The 17,592-nt window shown below is 40.8% G+C and overlaps 1 protein-coding gene and 1 long non-coding RNA gene across 16 annotated transcripts in view; one reads left to right on the forward strand and one right to left on the reverse strand.

The window, feature by feature from the left end:
* Window positions 1–826: 826 nt before the first annotated feature.
* Window positions 827–17,573, forward strand: LOC112644756 (uncharacterized). The gene is made up of 2 exons (XR_003126713.3): window positions 827–945; window positions 17,233–17,573. It is a non-coding gene; the product is annotated as an uncharacterized LOC112644756 (long non-coding RNA).
* TJP2 (tight junction protein 2) overlaps window positions 3,699–17,592 on the reverse strand; it is a 124,035-nt gene continuing 110,141 nt past the window's right edge. For 7 of the 15 annotated variants that reach the window (XM_025423369.3, XM_049092228.1, XM_025423367.3 and 4 more), the window contains 8 exons: window positions 17,098–17,177; window positions 16,508–16,718; window positions 11,369–11,469; window positions 9,939–10,151; window positions 8,644–8,754; window positions 7,126–7,455; window positions 5,919–6,004; window positions 3,699–4,674 (listed from right to left, as the gene is read on the reverse strand). In XM_025423369.3, the coding sequence (XP_025279154.1) occupies window positions 4,509–4,674; window positions 5,919–6,004; window positions 7,126–7,455; window positions 8,644–8,754; window positions 9,939–10,151; window positions 11,369–11,469; window positions 16,508–16,718; window positions 17,098–17,177 (1,298 nt within the window). In that variant the 3' untranslated portion in view covers window positions 3,699–4,508. The remainder of the gene's footprint in view (window positions 4,675–5,918; window positions 6,005–7,125; window positions 7,456–8,643; window positions 8,755–9,938; window positions 10,152–11,368; window positions 11,470–16,507; window positions 16,719–17,097; window positions 17,178–17,592) is intronic. The other 8 variants (XM_049092219.1, XM_035702354.2, XM_025423368.3 and 5 more) reach the window with 5 other exon arrangements.

Genomic DNA, 17,592 nt, shown 5'->3' on the forward strand with positions numbered 1-17,592 from the left:
CCCCAGGATCACGCCCTGAGCCAAAGGCAGACGCTCAACAGCTGAGCCACACAGGTGTCCCCTGTCCTTATTTTGTCCCTGAGAAGGAGAGGCCTAAACAGCTGAGTAACCTGCCCGAAGGTGCCTGCTAATAACTGACAAAACTGGGGGTTGATGTAAAAGTGCTTTGATTAGAACCTGAGCTTATATAAGCTCTAAGGGCTGCCTTTGCAGATCTCTATCTACCTGCGCCTACTCTGCAGATCTTGGAGGTACTCATCCTATGAGCCAATTCTAAGAACGAAAAAAGGCAGGGAAGTTGGGGCCGAAAATAGATCGATCTCTCCTGTTGGTTCTGTTTCTCAAGAGAACCCTTCTAATGTCTCCCCGAGCCCATCTTTTTTTTTTTTTTTTTTTTTAAGATTTTATTTATTTATTCATGAGAGACAGGCAGAGACAGGGGCAGAGGGAGAAGCAGGCTCATGCGGGGAGCCCGAGGCGGGACTCGATCCCGGGACGCCAGGACCACGCCCTGGGCTGAAGGCGGCGCTGAGCTGCTGAGCCGCTGCGCCACCCGGGGATCCCCTCCCCCTCCCCCAGCCCATCCTAAAACCCTCTACAGAAAACCTCTCTCGGCCTGGAGGCCTCGGCCGACTTACAGCCCATTCATCATCCTGACGCGCCGTCGGGTTTCCCGGGCCCTGGCGCCTCGCTCCGCCGGGCGCTCCAGCCTTTCAGCAGCCAGGCTCCCCCTGCACGCGTGCCTCTGCTTGGGAAACGAGGGCGATGACGTGCAACGCGCGCAAGCACGCACGCACGCGCACACGTCACGCGCACACGCCCGTAGCGGCCGGCCCTCAACCAGCCGAGGCCCGACGCGGAGCAGGTGGCGCAGCGTCCGCGCCGCCTGAGCGGGAGGAGCAGGAGGCACGTGTGTGACACCAGTGGACGGCGTTTCTCGCTGCGGTAACCACTGCGGAGGTCCCTTGTGCTCGCTCCCCGCGCAGCTCGCGCTCAGCGCTTGGTGCTGGTGCTGCTTCCCGAATGCAGGCTTCCCCCGAAGCCCCCGCCCCGCTCCGTTCCTGCTGTTCCTGGAGCAAAACCGCGGGTGGCAGAACCAGGGAGGAAGCTCGGGGATGGGTGGGCCGTGACCCGCAGAGCCTGAGCACGCTGCCCGGGAAGCGGCACCGTGTGGAGGCCGCGGGAGGCCGCGCACGTGCCGAGGGCGCCGCCGTCCGTTCGGGAAGTACCGTGTCCTATGCTACGACTTCGTGTTGAGGTTCGCATTGCGCTGCAGGATCCACCCTATGTTTTCAGGCGCCTTCTCCAGATTTTTTCTTTTTTTTTTTTTTTTTACTAAAGGGCCCCCTGTTACTGTGCTACTACTGGCTTTACTTGAAAGAAGAAGAGAAGAAGCCCCTCTGGCGGGAGGGCCTGGCTGGCCCAGTTGGTGGAGCGTGTGCCTCTTGATCTGGGGTCGTGAGTTCAAGCCCCACCGTGGGTATAGCGAATACTTAAAATCTTAAAAAAAAAAAAAGAAAAAAGGGGCACCTGGGAGGCACAGTGGGTTAAGCGTCTGCTTTCCGCTCAGGTCCTGATCCCGGAAGCCTGCATCTGGGCCCTGCATCTGGGCTCCCTGCTCAGCGGGGAGTCTGCTTCTCCTTCTCCTTCTCCCTCTGCCCCTCCCCCCTGCTCAGGCGCACTTGGTCGCTCTCTGTCTAGATCAATCAAATCTTGAAACAAAAGAAAAAGAAACAGATCTTCAAAGTCACCCGTGCAGGCAAGTGGCTATGGCTGCGTGACACAGTGTAAAAAAGAGGGGAAGTAGAGAATTCCAGAACAATTTCCCTAACGCCCTACAGACATTTTGAATCAAATCAGGTACCAGTCATCTTGAGCCCTATTCTGGCCTCTGGAAAGCAGAGGAGCCCAGACAATGTGTATTGTGAACACTACCCTCCCCCCTCCTGGCTCTGCCTTTCCTATTCTGGTATTCTTCTTCCTTCCTTATTTGCCTAGCGCAAATTAGGTTTTCTTAATTATAACCCACATATGTTGCAGATAGCCGTAAATCCTTCCCAGAACAAAGACTATTAATGAAAAATGAGTGGGGCAGGCACTAGTGGTCCATCGGGCATACTGGAGGAATGCACAGAGGGGAACAGAGGTCCTGCTGGGCTGCACCACTTAATGTACCACAAAAAAAGGGCAGAGCACCATGACAGCCCAGATCCTGATGCAAAGCCTCCTTTCTCCTCCCTAGCTTTGCAGAAAGGCTCATTCAGACAGTTAAGGGACACAAGCAAACTAAATCATCATATACAACCAGTGTATCTTTCTCCATCCACAAAAGGGGACTTTTATTTACCAAACACACAGATTGGAGTCCATGTCTTCACAACCGGTCAGAAATTCATGTCACTGCTCTAAGTGGCTTATGAATTCCAGCACCCAGGTTGATAGACACACAATCAAGGATATATTTCTTATACAACTCTGTTTTGAGTAAGCTGATTTCTAACTCAACTTAAAGCTAAACACCTTTGTGGCAATTCAGATTATAAAAGACTCTTACGGGAACCAAGACTCTTCTCCTTTCCTAAATTCAGTCTATTTTTGATTCATACAAGCCTAAATTTCTAGGCTGTCTTGTTTAACTTCTAAACATATTTCAGCCTTTAAAGAGTGAATGAGGGAGTATAAATTGATGCAACTTTTCTAGGAAGCAATTTGGCAGTAAACATTAAGAGCCTTACGTTCCTTTATGGTTTTGCTCAGTAATTCCACTTCTGAGAAACAACCTGCAGATAAGGATTAAAATGTTGATCTTTGATATACGGAAATGGATTATACGTGAAGGTGCATTTCATGTAAAAGAGATAAAAACTGGAAACAATCCAAATGACCTGAGATAGCAGAATTGTCTAGTTTTGAAGTCATAGAATATACTATTCTGCAGTTCCTAGCAATGATGCATACTTGAGTTTTACTCCCTGTGGGAAATGTTCATAATAGAAAAAGTAGTGGTACCTGGGTACCTCGGTTGGTTGGGCGTCTGCCTTTGGCTCAGGTCATGATATCGGGGTCCTGGGATCGAGCCCTACATCATGCCCCTTGCTCAGCAGGGAGTCTGCTTCTCCCTTTCCCTCTGCCCCTCCCCCTGTTCTCCCTCTCTTTTTCAAATGAATAAAAAATATGTTTTTTTTTTTTTAAGTAGAAAATGGGCACCTTGGTGACTCAGTTGGTTGAGCACCTGTCTGTTGATTCTGGCTCAGGTTGTTATCTCAGGGTGTGGGATCAGCCCACGTAGGGCTCTATGCTCAGCTAGAAGTCTGCTTGTCCCACTCCCCACCTCCCAGCCATGCTTGCCCCCTCTCTCTCTAATGAATAAAATCCTTAAAAAAAAAAAAAAAAAAAAAAAAAAAACAAGAAGAAATAGAAAACAGAACTGCAAATACAGTACACCCCTAATTATAACACACACAGACATCCACAAATATGTATTCCAAGGAAGTGCACTAAAAGTATCTGAAGGATGAGATGATTGGTAAGTTTCATTTTCTTTTCCACATGGGTCTCCATTTTCATGTTCAGCAAGGAGTATGTTCTCATTTCCTGATCACTAATTGAAATAAAAGTTGCATTTAGGAATAGGAATTAGTGTAGAAATCTACCAGAAAAAAAAAAAAAAAAAAAGAAATCTACCAGAAAGCAAAGTATTGATTTCAATATCCTTTTTATTAAATTATAAAACTGTTGTCAATACACACACTTTTGGAAATACAGTTTTTCCAAGTATCTGCTTTTCTGGAGCACATGGTTTAAACAAAAATTTCTATACCGATTTCTTGGTCGTCAAGCTATTTAGCACTGGTAGCTGAACTACCACATGTAGCTACTATATATACAGAGTTTATGGAAAATATTACAAAGACAAATGCCTTGAAAAGATGACACAGTGCAAAGAAAACCATAGTTATTAAGCTGGTATAAAACTTTAGTCAAAATAGTCTTAGTCCATTATGGCTTTGCATAAAGCTTCAAAGGAAGAATATTTAAGACACTTCTCATCAAAGGCACTTAGAGTTGTAATAAAATATTTCTTTGAATTTAGTTGGGAGTCCAACAGCATTTTAATTCCTTTTTCACATTCCATCTCTCATTGAAACAGTCCTCAAAGGCAGATATTAATGAGGGAAAATAGTTATCACTTCTTAATATACATGTTAAAAATACGCAAACAGAATTAATACAAATTTTGGTCCACTGAAGCAGGTAACAGTATCAGACTGTAGTGTTTCTCTTGATTCTGAGCAAAAAGCCATCAACTCTCAAGACCCAGTTCCACAAACAGAGCCCTCAGTTTTTATTTGCATTGGCTGCCCCCGGGGCTCCCCTTGAGGAAATGGGAGTTCAGGGTCCCACATCTCCGCAGTGCACTTTCCCTAGAAAGAACCGTCGCATGCTCAGTGGGAGCGCTGCTCCGAGGTGGTGGCAGTGGGGAGACGGACACGCCGACTATCAGGCATCTATAATTCCGTGTCCCGGTACCGGGAAGGCTGGCTGTAATAGCCACGCTTCGAGTGTTCGGACAGCTGCTGGCGGTATTCTTCCTCTTCAGCATCACTGCCATAACTTCCTCTGGGATCCTGGTAGAGCCTGGAAGGGCCTTTCTGGGGCTCGGGTGGCCTGGAACTAACGAAGTGAGAGTGTTAAATGCCTCCCAAAGCTCATCCAGGGCTTCTGACTGCCCGCGGAAGGGCGGCCACATGCCCCAGACAAATCGCAGACCTCAGAGACACACGCCACACTCTGCTGGCAGGGCAGGGCTACCTTGGGCCCCACTCCAGTTTCACTGTGGGGATTAACAGGTTAAGGCCATTGTCATGTGGGCAGTGAGTGAGGAAGTCAGCCCTGTGTTCCCTGACCTAAGAATTCCCCTGCTGGACCGAAGGTGCCTTCCCCATCCCTGAGTCTTTGGCTATAAGCTCACCCAGCAGAGTGACTTCTCTTCTAGTTTCAGTCAACTAGGGACCACCTGGTTGGCTGTACCACTGCTCAATTGTTAAAGAAGAAATTTGCCTTTCGTGTTCTATTGCTGTAAAACTGGTCTCTAGCTTCCAGTCAGCACAGCCAAAAGAAACTGTGACTTTCTTTTTCTGTTCTCGGAAGCAGGAAACAATCCAGTATAAAAACCTCAACAGGAAGACACTGCCATAATTCCTAATGCTTATATGGCATTTTAAATATGAAGCATCTTACCAACACTGGCCCATTGATCATCACCTTCCCTTCAGACCACAGTTCAGCACAAGTGGCCTGACTTTGCTATGTGATGCAAAGGAATTAAGGAGCTTGGCTAAGAGCCAGAATATATTAGTGACAAAACAGTTAGTGTCTAAGCCCCAGGAATTCTGCTCATGTGCTCTCCCAATACAGTTTAATGTATCTGTGCTTCAGTGTGTTAAAGAGGTCTAATTTGAAATGTCAGTGATTAAGCTCTTGGTTTTAGCACACAAGCAAAATTACTATGAAATTTTGACTCTATAATCTTTACGATTAAATTTGAATAAGGGGGTACTTAGGTGGTGCAGCTGGTTAAGTGTCCGACTCTTGGTTTCAGCTTAGGTCGTGATTTCAGGGTCATGGGATTGAGCCCTGTGCTGGGCAGAGCACTCAGCGTGGAGTCTGCCTGAGATTCTCTCTGCCCCTCCTGCTTTTGTTCTCTCTCTAAAATTAAAAAAAAAAAAAACAAAAAAACAAAAAAACAAAAAAAAACTTTTTTTTTTTGACTGGATAAGGTAAATCATTGGCCAGGGTGGGGTGGTGGTGGTGGTGGTGGTCTTCTTGTTACATTGATACGTAGGTTAAGAAATTTTTTTCTTAGGAGTCCTAGACAAGCCCTCTTTTTAGACCTAATACTGCTGAGCAGCCCTTACCTTGTGTGCTGGGACAGGCCAGGGTCTGGCTTGTGTGTTTTGATTGGAACTGCATAGATGTCAGGATGCTTCTGAGCAATTTCAATCTGTGGTAATTAAGGGAAACAAAGAAGAACAAAAGGGAAAGAATGAATGATTGCTGGTGTGGCTTGCTGGTTTCTTGCTGGTCCCATTTTCCAATCCAAACTATTTTAAGTAGAGGAGGAAAAATAGAAGCAACTCTCTAGTTTTCATGGTTGTGTATGATTACCTAGTATTTCATGTCAAAATAGGTAAAATGTTTAAAAGCAATGAAATTCTGCCATATGCTACAGTAAGGACAGATACTGTATGATTCCATTTAAATGGGGTTCCTAAGTAATCCAGTTCACAGAGACAGACAGTAGTACGGTGATTACCAGGGCTGGGGGAGGGAGGATAGAGCTTCAGTGAGGAGATACGACAAAGTCTCAAGATGGATGGTAGTGATGACTGCAGAACACTGTGAATGTACTTAATGCCACTAACCACTTAAGAAATAGTTAAAATGGGGAAAAATTGTTAAAATGGTAAATGTATATTTTACTGCCAAAACAAACAAAACCGAGAAAGAAAAATGCTCAGAAGCACTGCTGCTGTTGTGACAGACTTAAATGAGGAAAACTCCCATATTCACTGGACAGGATATGATCAATGAGCCTTCATTTAAATTCTTGACTGTTAAAAGATTAGATGTGCATATGGCACAAAAATTCAAACTGTATCGAAAACTACAATCTATGGGCCTTTCATTTTAGCATACAAGGTTTGCTTGTTTTCTTTCTTTTTTCTTTTTATTTTGTTTGTTTTCTATGGCAAATCTGGGAGCAAATTTAAATTCAGTTACCAAATGAATACAACGGATGTTTTAATGAAAAATAACTTCTGAGAGGCACTGCTTCTCTTGTCATACTTCCCCATTCCAGAACCTGATATAAAGTTCTAAGTATGAAAAGCAGAATCTTATTCACCTATAGTTGTCAGGCTTTCTTGATTATAAGAAAAGGGACACAGTGATAGCTGATAATCTGGAAATGACATACACATAGCATGTGCCTGTGGTATCATTGCATGTGAACATCCTTTTCAGGTCTGTATGAAAAAAAGACTGCAAATCATTATATTAAATGAAACCTAACATTTTTACTGTTGACATGCTAAGGTAATCTAGTGGTTTAAAAATAATTACCCTTGCATTCTGTGCTTCTTGAAGCTCCTGCATTCTCTGTAATCTTGCCTTGTGATCCATCTTCTCAAATATTTTAACTTTGCCCAGGACAGACTTGGGAGCGCCTTCTTGCTCTTCACTGCCCTCTCCCACCTCCTCACTCTCTGGGGAAGGGACAGGAGTGGAGGGCTTCAGTATAGACCTTCCAAAGGAAGGTTTTGCTGCAATAGGAGGAGGACAGCTTCTGGTAGATGCCCCAGAAACTTCATTACCAGCAACGGCTGAGGGGTTTGACTTATAGTCATGGGATCTGGAGATGTCAAAGGATTCTTCTCTGTTCTGAGTTTTGGCCTGCAGAGAACAATGAACATATATTTACCTTGGGCTTTCAGTTTATTTTCAAATCTGTATTAGTGATTTAATACACTCCCATTTCCTGATCAGTTTCCAGAAGTGGTCAACAAATACCATTCTGACAAGGGATCAAATACTACAGGACAAACAGCCACTGGTTGGGCATCCTGAGCCCTACCCTGCTTCCTACAAAAAAGTATTAAGAACTCTAGGAAACCAAGAGGGTGTTGGGGAAGGGTTGGGGGCCTACAAGTTTAGAGGTAGTTCAGACCTACTTTTGTACTAGAGGACATTAAGATTAATACCTTGGAAAAAGACCTCAGAACAAGTCGGGGGTGTTCAAGATCAAAGAGTGGGATTCTGAGTTCATATAACAAGGGTGCATGCCCTAGCTCAGAGGGAAGGCCTCTGTCCAGCCATGAATGAGACTAGAGCAGGAAGGGTAGCATATAATGCCAATGGCCACTTTTCCTTCATCCTTTGATCCTAGGCCTGGTTGTATATTTTCAGTGATATATTTTATGAGGTCCCTATTTCTGACAGTTCATACAACCAGTGATTGCTTTCTTCCTATCTAAGGTATTGAGCTAAATGGAGAAATCTTACTAGGTTATAAGGAAAAGCCTATACTTACAGATTTGGTTCATATGACATATACCATGTGTTCTTATATTGATTCTGTTCTGAGTAATGATTTAATTTAAAAATAAATTAAGCTGTCCTCATAATGAGAGGGATCATAAACAGTGGTGGTGATTGTTTTCTTTAGTCAATCATCAGGAGGGATTTTCTGGTATATCTAAATCAGATTGTGGGCAGAAAACTCTAACTGAAAAAGAAAAACAGATTCTGAGATCAGTGTTTCTGGGCATTTAGTATTTGTCAAACTTTTATTCTTGCTACAAAAAAATTTTAATGAAAAATAAAATAAATGAATGAATAAGTGAATAAATAAATACCAACAGTTCTAAACCTGTATGCTCTTCCTAAAACTGCCTTTCCTTCTTTTCACTCTTCCCTAATTTTAGGGTTCACCCAACAAACCAAAAGATGCGTTTTAATAACAAAGAAGTGAGCCAAAAACATAAATTCAACACCATTCATTGTGTGTGCTCTTCCTGGCTATGCAGGAAACTGGGTGTCTGCTTCCTCTTCCTCCCCATCATGGGCTTCCCAGCCACGTACCTTGGGCGGCTCTGGCTTGAATGCGGGGGGTGGACTACTGTCCCTAAGTTGATCTCTGCTAGCAGCCCTCCTCATCTGAGCTCGTGGCTCTGGGCTGGGCTTCCTTATGCTCTACAAAACATAAAGGTTCATTCACAAGAAGATCCCAGCAAAGAGAAGAGAACACTCATCTGCTTTGCTGGAGTTTTGCCAAGTTGCAAAAAGTTCAGAAGTTGAGGTTCATAACTTGTATAAATGGAGATACCCCAGTGCTTCTTTACTAAAAAAGGCAGGTATCAGCAAATACCTATTAGCTAATGCTTTATACTTTTTTTAATTAGCTGCAATCCATGTTAATTAATAGTCTCTTCCTTTAAAATAATTCCTCCCCACACACAAAATCCTCCCAAAGTCTAAAATCTCTTTTGTTACTTACAGCTATTAATATTTTTAAGCATTAGCTCATCTACACCTGTAGACATGAGGGAGTTAATTTATTCTTTATAACTTGTCTACTAATATATACTAATTTTTTGGCCTTGGTGGGTTTTATCTTCCCTTCACCTTATTTTTTTTTTTGGTACTTTTATTTCATAAAGAATAAAATCATTCACCAAAATGAGCTGACTTGCTAAAGAGAAGTCCACAAGAATAACAACTATTCAAATATATGGATAACCTCATTTACACTGTTCCAACGTTCTCTGAGGTACAACTAATAATTGGTCCTAACTTAGTGCCTGTTGACATAATCTCTAGGATCACAGAAGCTATTCACCAGTGGATGCATAGTACACATGACCAGATGTATATTTGATCATAAACTCAATTAAAAAATTGAAGTACAAGAGAGAAGGAAACTGATGGGGAAACAGGAGTTCCAGCAAGATTAGAAAGGTTAAAGGGAGGATGGATAAGAAAAAGCAAGGATACCTAAAAGTACAGAGAGACCTAATCAAAGGTTACAAGTAAATACAACAAAATTGTATTTAAAAATAATGTTCCACTTGTAATTTGGACAGCTGGCACATAAAGCTGTTCAGTGTATCCATCATGCCCTAGATCATCAGTGTGATGAGTGCTGATCACTCAATCTCTCCCAGCACTTAGTTCCTGTCTGGCTTTCCCATGGACCACAAATGCTATCATATAGGCATTGACTTGGGATCATAAGCCCCCTAGAAGTCATCTGTTCCAACTCAGGAATACCTTCCAAAGCACCCTGAATAAACAGTTGTCCAGAAGAATTCAAGTGAAACACCAGAACGTCCTTTTCCTGCTCATGGCCTCACAGCCTGTGGTCTGCCTCGCCTCACCTCCTCATGCTGCACCGGCTCCGAGGAGCGGGTGATGGAAGACACCAGTGGCTCCTCAGCTGGCTCATCCAGCTCATTGTCAGTGTAGGCACCTCCTTCACCGTCGGTGTCTTCAAAGTCACTGATGAGGCGGCTGTCGCAACTCAGATAGTCTGCGCCCATGGCAGTTAAGTAGGACATGCGGTCTTCAGGGTCATCATCCATCCCTTCCATCTAGAGGAATTTGTTTCGGAGGGTCAGTGGGGTCGACTTGGCTCCTGGGAGTGGGGACTCAAGAAAATTCCCAAGGGCACAGCCAAGTGACTGAAACTTTGACATGCCCTAGAAAGGGAAGTCATCTTTATTTTCCTGAAATCACTTGGCTTGAAACGACTATTCATTTTTTGTGCAGGGATTCAAATTGGAACCCTCCACCCTATCCTTACTACCATCCTGTATCCCACTACTGAGCCATGCTTCCTCAGATTATTGTGCTTCTCTTCTAGAATTTGGGCTCCTTTTCAGCTTTTTCTGCTAACACTTGTCCCCTGTAATAAATTCACACTGCCTGGTGCCTGCACACCTCTCCACTCTTCGACAAAATTCTCAAATCCCCAAGGAAGGAAGCTATGTCCTGTTCAACCTATTCTCACAAAGGAGGCTATCACAGAACCTCAGCAGGCTGTAAGCACTTAGAAGATGCTAGACATCTTGACTACACATGCAGTTTCCAAAGGGCAAGACTAGGACTCAACAATCTAATTAGTAATTGAGTCACTTTCACAACAAAATCATCCTCTGACATCTCACAAAGTAGTTCAGTTCAGATGGACTACAGAATACTAGCACCAAAGCCTCCTTAGAACCACAGGAACTTGTATGATCTCTTTGCTTCCTCCATTCAGTAGAACTGTGGGTAAACTACCTGCATGGATGAGAAGCTAGCCAATTTTAGAGGCCTACACAAGCTTCCAAGCACTCTCTTACCAACCTATTCAAATTCCTAGGACACATTTTCCTCCAATCTTTTAAACAAATGATTCCAACTCTGCTTGCTAGCTTTTCCTTTTTTAAAAAATTCATTTTTAATCATATTCTCCATGACTCTCATCCTCACCTCTCCCCTCCATGCTGACTTTCCTGTATCCTTAGTAAGCTGTGGAGCTCAGCACAGATCTTGTAAGCTCTGATTAGTGTGCTTGGAATACAACACTAGTTACTACGTTAAAAGTAAAAGGGAAGTGAATGTAGGGTCACATACATCACATTCTACTTTTGTTTGAAAAGTCCCTTAATTTTATTTTTCAGAGAATTTATAAAATTTCCAACTTGATTAGCACATATGTTGAAATCACTTCAAATGGGCATAGTTTGACTACATTCACTACCCTCCTGAGAAAAGATTCAGAACACGGACTCTCACCTCATAGCAGAATATCTATGCCACATACCTTTCCTTCAGAGACCCAAACTGCTTCTCCTTGCTGATGCTGAATTGTGTCCTTCAAGCTGCCAAACCAGCTATCATTGGCTGAATTTAGGTTGATAGTAGCTATAGAAATGTAAACAAAAGGTTTGCGTCAATTTCCAGAGCAATGTTTATTAAAAATGCTACTTCACATATAATTTTCCTCATTTTTGTCATATCTGAATTAATACTTTGGCAAATGCAAGAAAAAGTACGCACATATTTGAACAATAAATCCCTTTAGTTGAATGTAATTAAAACCCTTACCCATCTAGCTATTGGGAGTTTACATTACAGATGAATGTTATAAAGCTAAAAATGAATTACGTTCTTTTCAGAATGTCTACTTTTCAGAAAAGCTACCTTTAAAAAATATGTTTTTAACAACCATGTGTTTAGGAGCAAAGAAAACATATCTAAAACAAATATAAAAGTGCTATATTTTAAAGACTGTTACATAGGCATGTATGTGACAAAAATATATACAAATTTACTGTTGGATATCTCAAAAAAATAGTAAAGGTAACATTTAAGTGTATATAACTTTGATGGACTTAAATATTTTAGAATATACATACTTAACCGATCTCTACAGATGTATATTCAAAGAATATAAATTTTCTATTCCAAACAAAATATACCTTAGATAGCAGTACTATGGATCGACCAAGCACTTTTCCAAATACCTTACACAGGTGAGCTCATTTCTTGTTTATCCAAACCTTTCATAGTAGGTATTGCCATTTTACAGAAGAGACATTGAGAGACAGTAGTTAAGAGTAACTATCTGGTCTAAGACCTGACACGAAACAAGTGAAGAGTGAAGAAACCTAGATGCAAGCTCAGTTTGCTTTTAGAACCTATGGCCCTAGCCACCCACCGTACAACACAGCTCATCTAAAAATGAGGACAAAATAACCAAATAAAACATATGCAGTTGTCCTCCAGCAGTATGTATTTATGGAACTAACAGGGATAAGCCGATCAAGCAAATTGCTCAGTTGGGCTTAAAATGATCAGACTGAAGGTAAATTAGGATTTTTTTAAAACTATGTCATAGCTTTTTATTTATTTATTTAAAAAATTTTTATTTATTCATGAGAGACACACACACACACAGGCAGAGACACAGGCAGAGGGAGAAGCAGGCTCCATGCAGGGAGCCCGATGTGGGACCCGATCCCAGGACTCTAGGATCATACCCTGAGCCGAAGGCAGGTGCCAAACTGCTGAGCCACCCAGGGATCCCCATGTCATAGCCTTTTATTAAAGGGTATGGCATTATGTGTAGCACCCAAAAGAAAACCAGGGCTTGTAAGAGCTGTTAGGCCCCCTGGTCTATCTATCCTGAAGTCTGTGTAATTATGTAAGTGTGTGTGTATGTGTGGCCAAAAAAGAACCATTAAGCAATTTGTAAGCAACTGTGTTTCAAGTTTTCTTCCTAGTAATCTATGCCATTCTTCCATTTCATCTAACCCTGACCTTGGAAAATCCTGAATGAGCTTAGAATTTCCTTGGTTATCAATTATTTATAGTATTAGAACAAACTGATACATTGGACAACTCAAGGAAAATTAACCTTGATTCCTTGGACTTTTGTATCTTTATCATGGTACTTTGCAAAGATTATTGTTCTCCTAGGTAAAATATGATGCCATGGTATTTAAATATGGAAATGAGATTGTATACCCTAGAAACAAAAAATAAATGGTTTGCAGGAAATTTATACTGTAAAGCTGCTTTTTGAGCCTTATATTGGAGTTATTTGAGATGAATACAGTTTGTATCATGAGGAAGACCTAAAGTTAAAAGGGCCATTTATGCAATGGAGAGAATATGTTCATTCATGCCTCCTGATAAAATGAAAAAGTCATAAGACCGATGATTAAATTTACATCGAATCAAGTATATGAAAAAAAAAATCAGTGTAGTTCATTTCTTAAGCTTCCTATAAAGGTAACACAGACTAAGTTGCTCCATCCAACTCATGCCCTTGACCTCCTCCTTTTAAGAAGTGGGTGGCACAACTGTGATATTGCCTTCCCTTGCAATCAAGTACCTTTGATTTACTGTTGGGTTTTGTTCATTAGGTTTTTACATATTCTTTGACTTTGAGCATTATTATACGCTATATATATCAGTTAATTCCTGTTGCTCCCAACCTCTGGACTAGGCCTATATCCCCTTGGATAGACTTAATGCATCTCTGAAACTCCAGACAATGAAATATATAAAGAATCTGCAGTTAACCTCTGTCTTAGCTGGAAATCCTGGAACTTTGAGGCCATCCATTCCCAGCCGTTGAACAAGTATGGTCATTACTCCCTCCCCAGCCAAGGAGGATGTTGGGAAGTGCCAAGTGCAACAGCAGATGGTGACATGTAAGGCTGGACAGGTGGGGAGAAACTGGAAATGACTGCTAAAAGATACTGGGTTTCTTTTTGGAATAATGAAAACATCCTAAAATTGATTGTGGTGATGGCTGTACAGTTCTGAATATACTAAAACTCACTGAATTGTACACTTTAAATGGGTGAATTATAGGTTATGTAAATTAAATCTCAACCTATTCATGTGACAGGGACCCTCCTATAAATGAGCAACCATCAACCAAGGTATCTAGCCAGAGACCTCCATCTTATTCCGCTGGTTACCAGTCTCTACATTCCCATGGGAAACCAAGAATTGGCTACTACAGTTTGGGTTCTTTCAGCTGGTACAAGTTTCACTTTTTCCCTCAAGCATTTTCAAAGACTGTATAATGACATGGAACTATTTTTTTTTACATGTAATATTGAAAGATAGTAAAATAGATATAAAGTAGTATCACTAATAATAACAGTGGCCTTTGTTGAATACTTGGAAAATTCTAGGACTGAACTGTAAAAATTTCACATTACTGAAACCTGGAGAAGCTAATAGAAGTGCTAGAATATCCTGTGGTACTTTAAAAATCCCACAATTTCACATTTATAAATGGTGGCCCTGCTTGGGTCTCTCAGTACAGTTCCATTTCATTGGTCTTCAAACCATGAAATGAGTGCTTCAGGAATTTCAAAAAAACATGTAATTCAAACATTGTTTGAAAAATAATTTTGTGACAAATACACATAAATGCATTCTATAATAAATTTTTTTAAACTGAGAAGCAAAGGTAGCTTAACATTTTAACTTACACTGAGAATTAACTTGCTTTGGGGCAGATCTCAGAATAAAGCTTCCCTTGTCATCTCCACTTAACTGAGGAGTACCTTGAGTTTGCGAGGGGAGTCATTTTAATATTGTCATTATTAAATATTCATCTGCCGCAAAAAGGACTTTCTCCTTACTGTGCATAAAGGGAAAAGGATTTTTGAGCCTGGGGAGACCACCTACAACATTACTGGATTGGATTTGGATTTTGAATTACGGTGTTCATCAGAGAAGTTCTATTATTCCTACTTAGTAATTCAAAAAAATGCCATAAACTTATTTTCCTTCCTGGTATCTCTTATCCTCAAATGAACCCTAACTTCAGCTCTGAGACATGCCCCTAGTCATTTAGTGGACTTAACCAGAGGTGGAGGGAGGGTGTGAGGTGGGATTTAATATCAGTCACAATCTTGCAGGTTTTGGTTAAATGGATGACTTACCTATTAAAGGGAGGAATTACACTGTATGACCCTTTCCAGCATTAAAAAATACATCTGTGTTCTATAGAATACTGGACACATAGTCCATTTCACCTGAGCTCAGCCATACACTAGATGTGTGACCTTGCAGAAGTTGCTGACCTTTCTTATGGTCTAATAAGCAGACATGAAAGGCTGTACCTCTATTAGCTACTGCTATAATAAAAATAGTAATAATTATTATTACCATAAGTAGTAGCAGTAATAAAAACAACAGAGGAAATATATATGAATGTATCAAAAGCACAAGCTCTTAAGACTCTACATTCATAAAAACCCAGTTTATTATAGACCACTCTTTCCTATACATGTGGCTAAATTACCTGTCAGTTTCAGCATTTTACCATAGTGGTAAAAAGTGCGTCTCTTTACCAAGAAAAGCCAGTGACAATAAAACAAGAGTCTGATGTAGAGATATATTCATCAACTTCCTCCTTTCCCAGTGTCAGATATGCTAAAAATGACACAGGTAACGGTGAGCAGCACTGAACTCGAAAGAGCTCTCATTACCCTCAAGTATATTCTATCCACACAGTCCCTCCCACAAAACTGCATGACCAAAAACTTCATATAACCCTTTAAACCTGAATTGTACCACATTCACAGAACTAGTGACATATATAGGTACTGCATATATTCAGTTACTCAACACACTACATTCTTACATTATTTTTCTTTTATAAGGAATAGTAGATGTGGGTCTTCATTTCAGGAACTTAAAACTGTTATGTAAAACTTAAAACATACACAAAGTAGAGAGAACATGAACTTCCTTGTCTGCATATATTACCCAGCTTCCACAACTGTCAATTCTTGGCTAGTCTTCTCTATATCCTCCACCCACTCTCCTCACCAAAGATTATTTAAGCAAATGCTACTAGGCATATTAGGTCATCCATAAATATATATTAGGTCCATCCATTAATATTTTATTTAGCACAGAGTCCTATAAGATAAAGACTTTTTATTTTAAAACATAATCACAGTATGATTTATTATCCTAAAAAGGAGTAATAAATCCTTAATATCATCCAATACACAGAGTGTTCAAGTTTCTATTTTGGGGACCTTTTTAAATAATGAAACCAAGTTCCTAGCACCCTGTTGGTGCACATATGCATGGTAAGTAGGGCACAATGATACAATCTATATAGAGATGTGGGTGCTAGATGGTGCACTGGGCTCAATCACTAGCTTGCAGTCCCACACAAAAATTTGAACCCATCAAAATGACAAATTTTTGCATGTCATGGATCTTTATGATCATTTTCAGCCAAAATTAAATATATAAACACCATGAAACTAATATACTGATAGGATTCATTTGTCTTCAAGGAGTCATGAATAGGATTCCAGACCACTCTTCTTTGTTCAAATTATTTTCTTAATTCTTCCATTCTTCATTCTCTATTTCCCATTGTGGAGCAAAGACAGTTTTAAATTTCACTTACCTGTAAAAAGATGTGCACACGTTTTCTTAAGCTTGTTGGCTTGATCATACAACTTCCGAGAACTTTTGTTGGATGTTGGATTCAACCTCTGTCTCATGGTTTTGACACCTTGTCTAGAGTCTGGGTTGAAAAAAATCACAATCGGGAACCACTGAGTATAATTCAACAGGTCCACAGCTTTAGGAGTCACATCCAATAGTGCATGCTTATCCTGTTAGAAATGGGCAAAAGTTATGTAAATGTATATATAAAGTCATACAGCAACAGAGAGTTTGTCTTAAGGCTGCATCAGATAAAACTTATCAGTTTAAATCAAAAAGCAGAAAATGTTCTCCTCCACATTATGCCCACTGCTAAGAAAATGAATTAACATGCTATTTGGTACAGTGCTGAGAACTCTGAAAAAAACAGTACATCCCTGCGACTGAACATCGGCTGATTTCCACACAATGCAATAGTTTACATTTATATTCATTATTTATCATTAACATTTAATGATTATTAAAATACAGATTTTGTTCCAAAAAGGATTGCAGCAAACTATGACCCAATTATTTCTGACAACATGGCCTTTGGATGAATTTCCTCACCTGTTCAATAATTTGCCTCACAGTATTTAACCGGACCACCCCACTAGATTTCTCAGATCCTGCATCTTTTGGTTCCGTTTCTGCAAAAGCAAAAACAAAGGGCTAATTAATTTTTTTTTATTAATTTTTTTTTAGAAACTGGGACCAAAGACTTCATCCCAGCATCAGCAATGGTGAGACATCTGATGTCAGGAGCCGCCCTGAAGAGAGACCATGAGAAGGACCCATCACACCTCTTTAACTGAAGTCTAATCATGAGGGAGCAGGTAGTCCAACAACTGAAGACAAAGGGCTTGGACTCTGCAAGATATCAAGTCAGAAAAAAAAAGAAAAAAGGAGAATCTAGAAAGACGTAAATAGACTATATACTAAATAGTATTACCCTATTAGTGTTAAATTTCTTGGCTGTGACAATGTAGTATAGGAGAAGAATGTCCCTGTGAAGAGATTCTCATTGGTAAAAACTTAGTTTCAAATGGTTCACAAGAAGTTTTT

Source organism: Canis lupus, chromosome 1, assembly GCF_003254725.2.
Source record: "Canis lupus dingo isolate Sandy chromosome 1, ASM325472v2, whole genome shotgun sequence".
Lineage (NCBI taxonomy): Eukaryota > Metazoa > Chordata > Mammalia > Carnivora > Canidae > Canis > Canis lupus.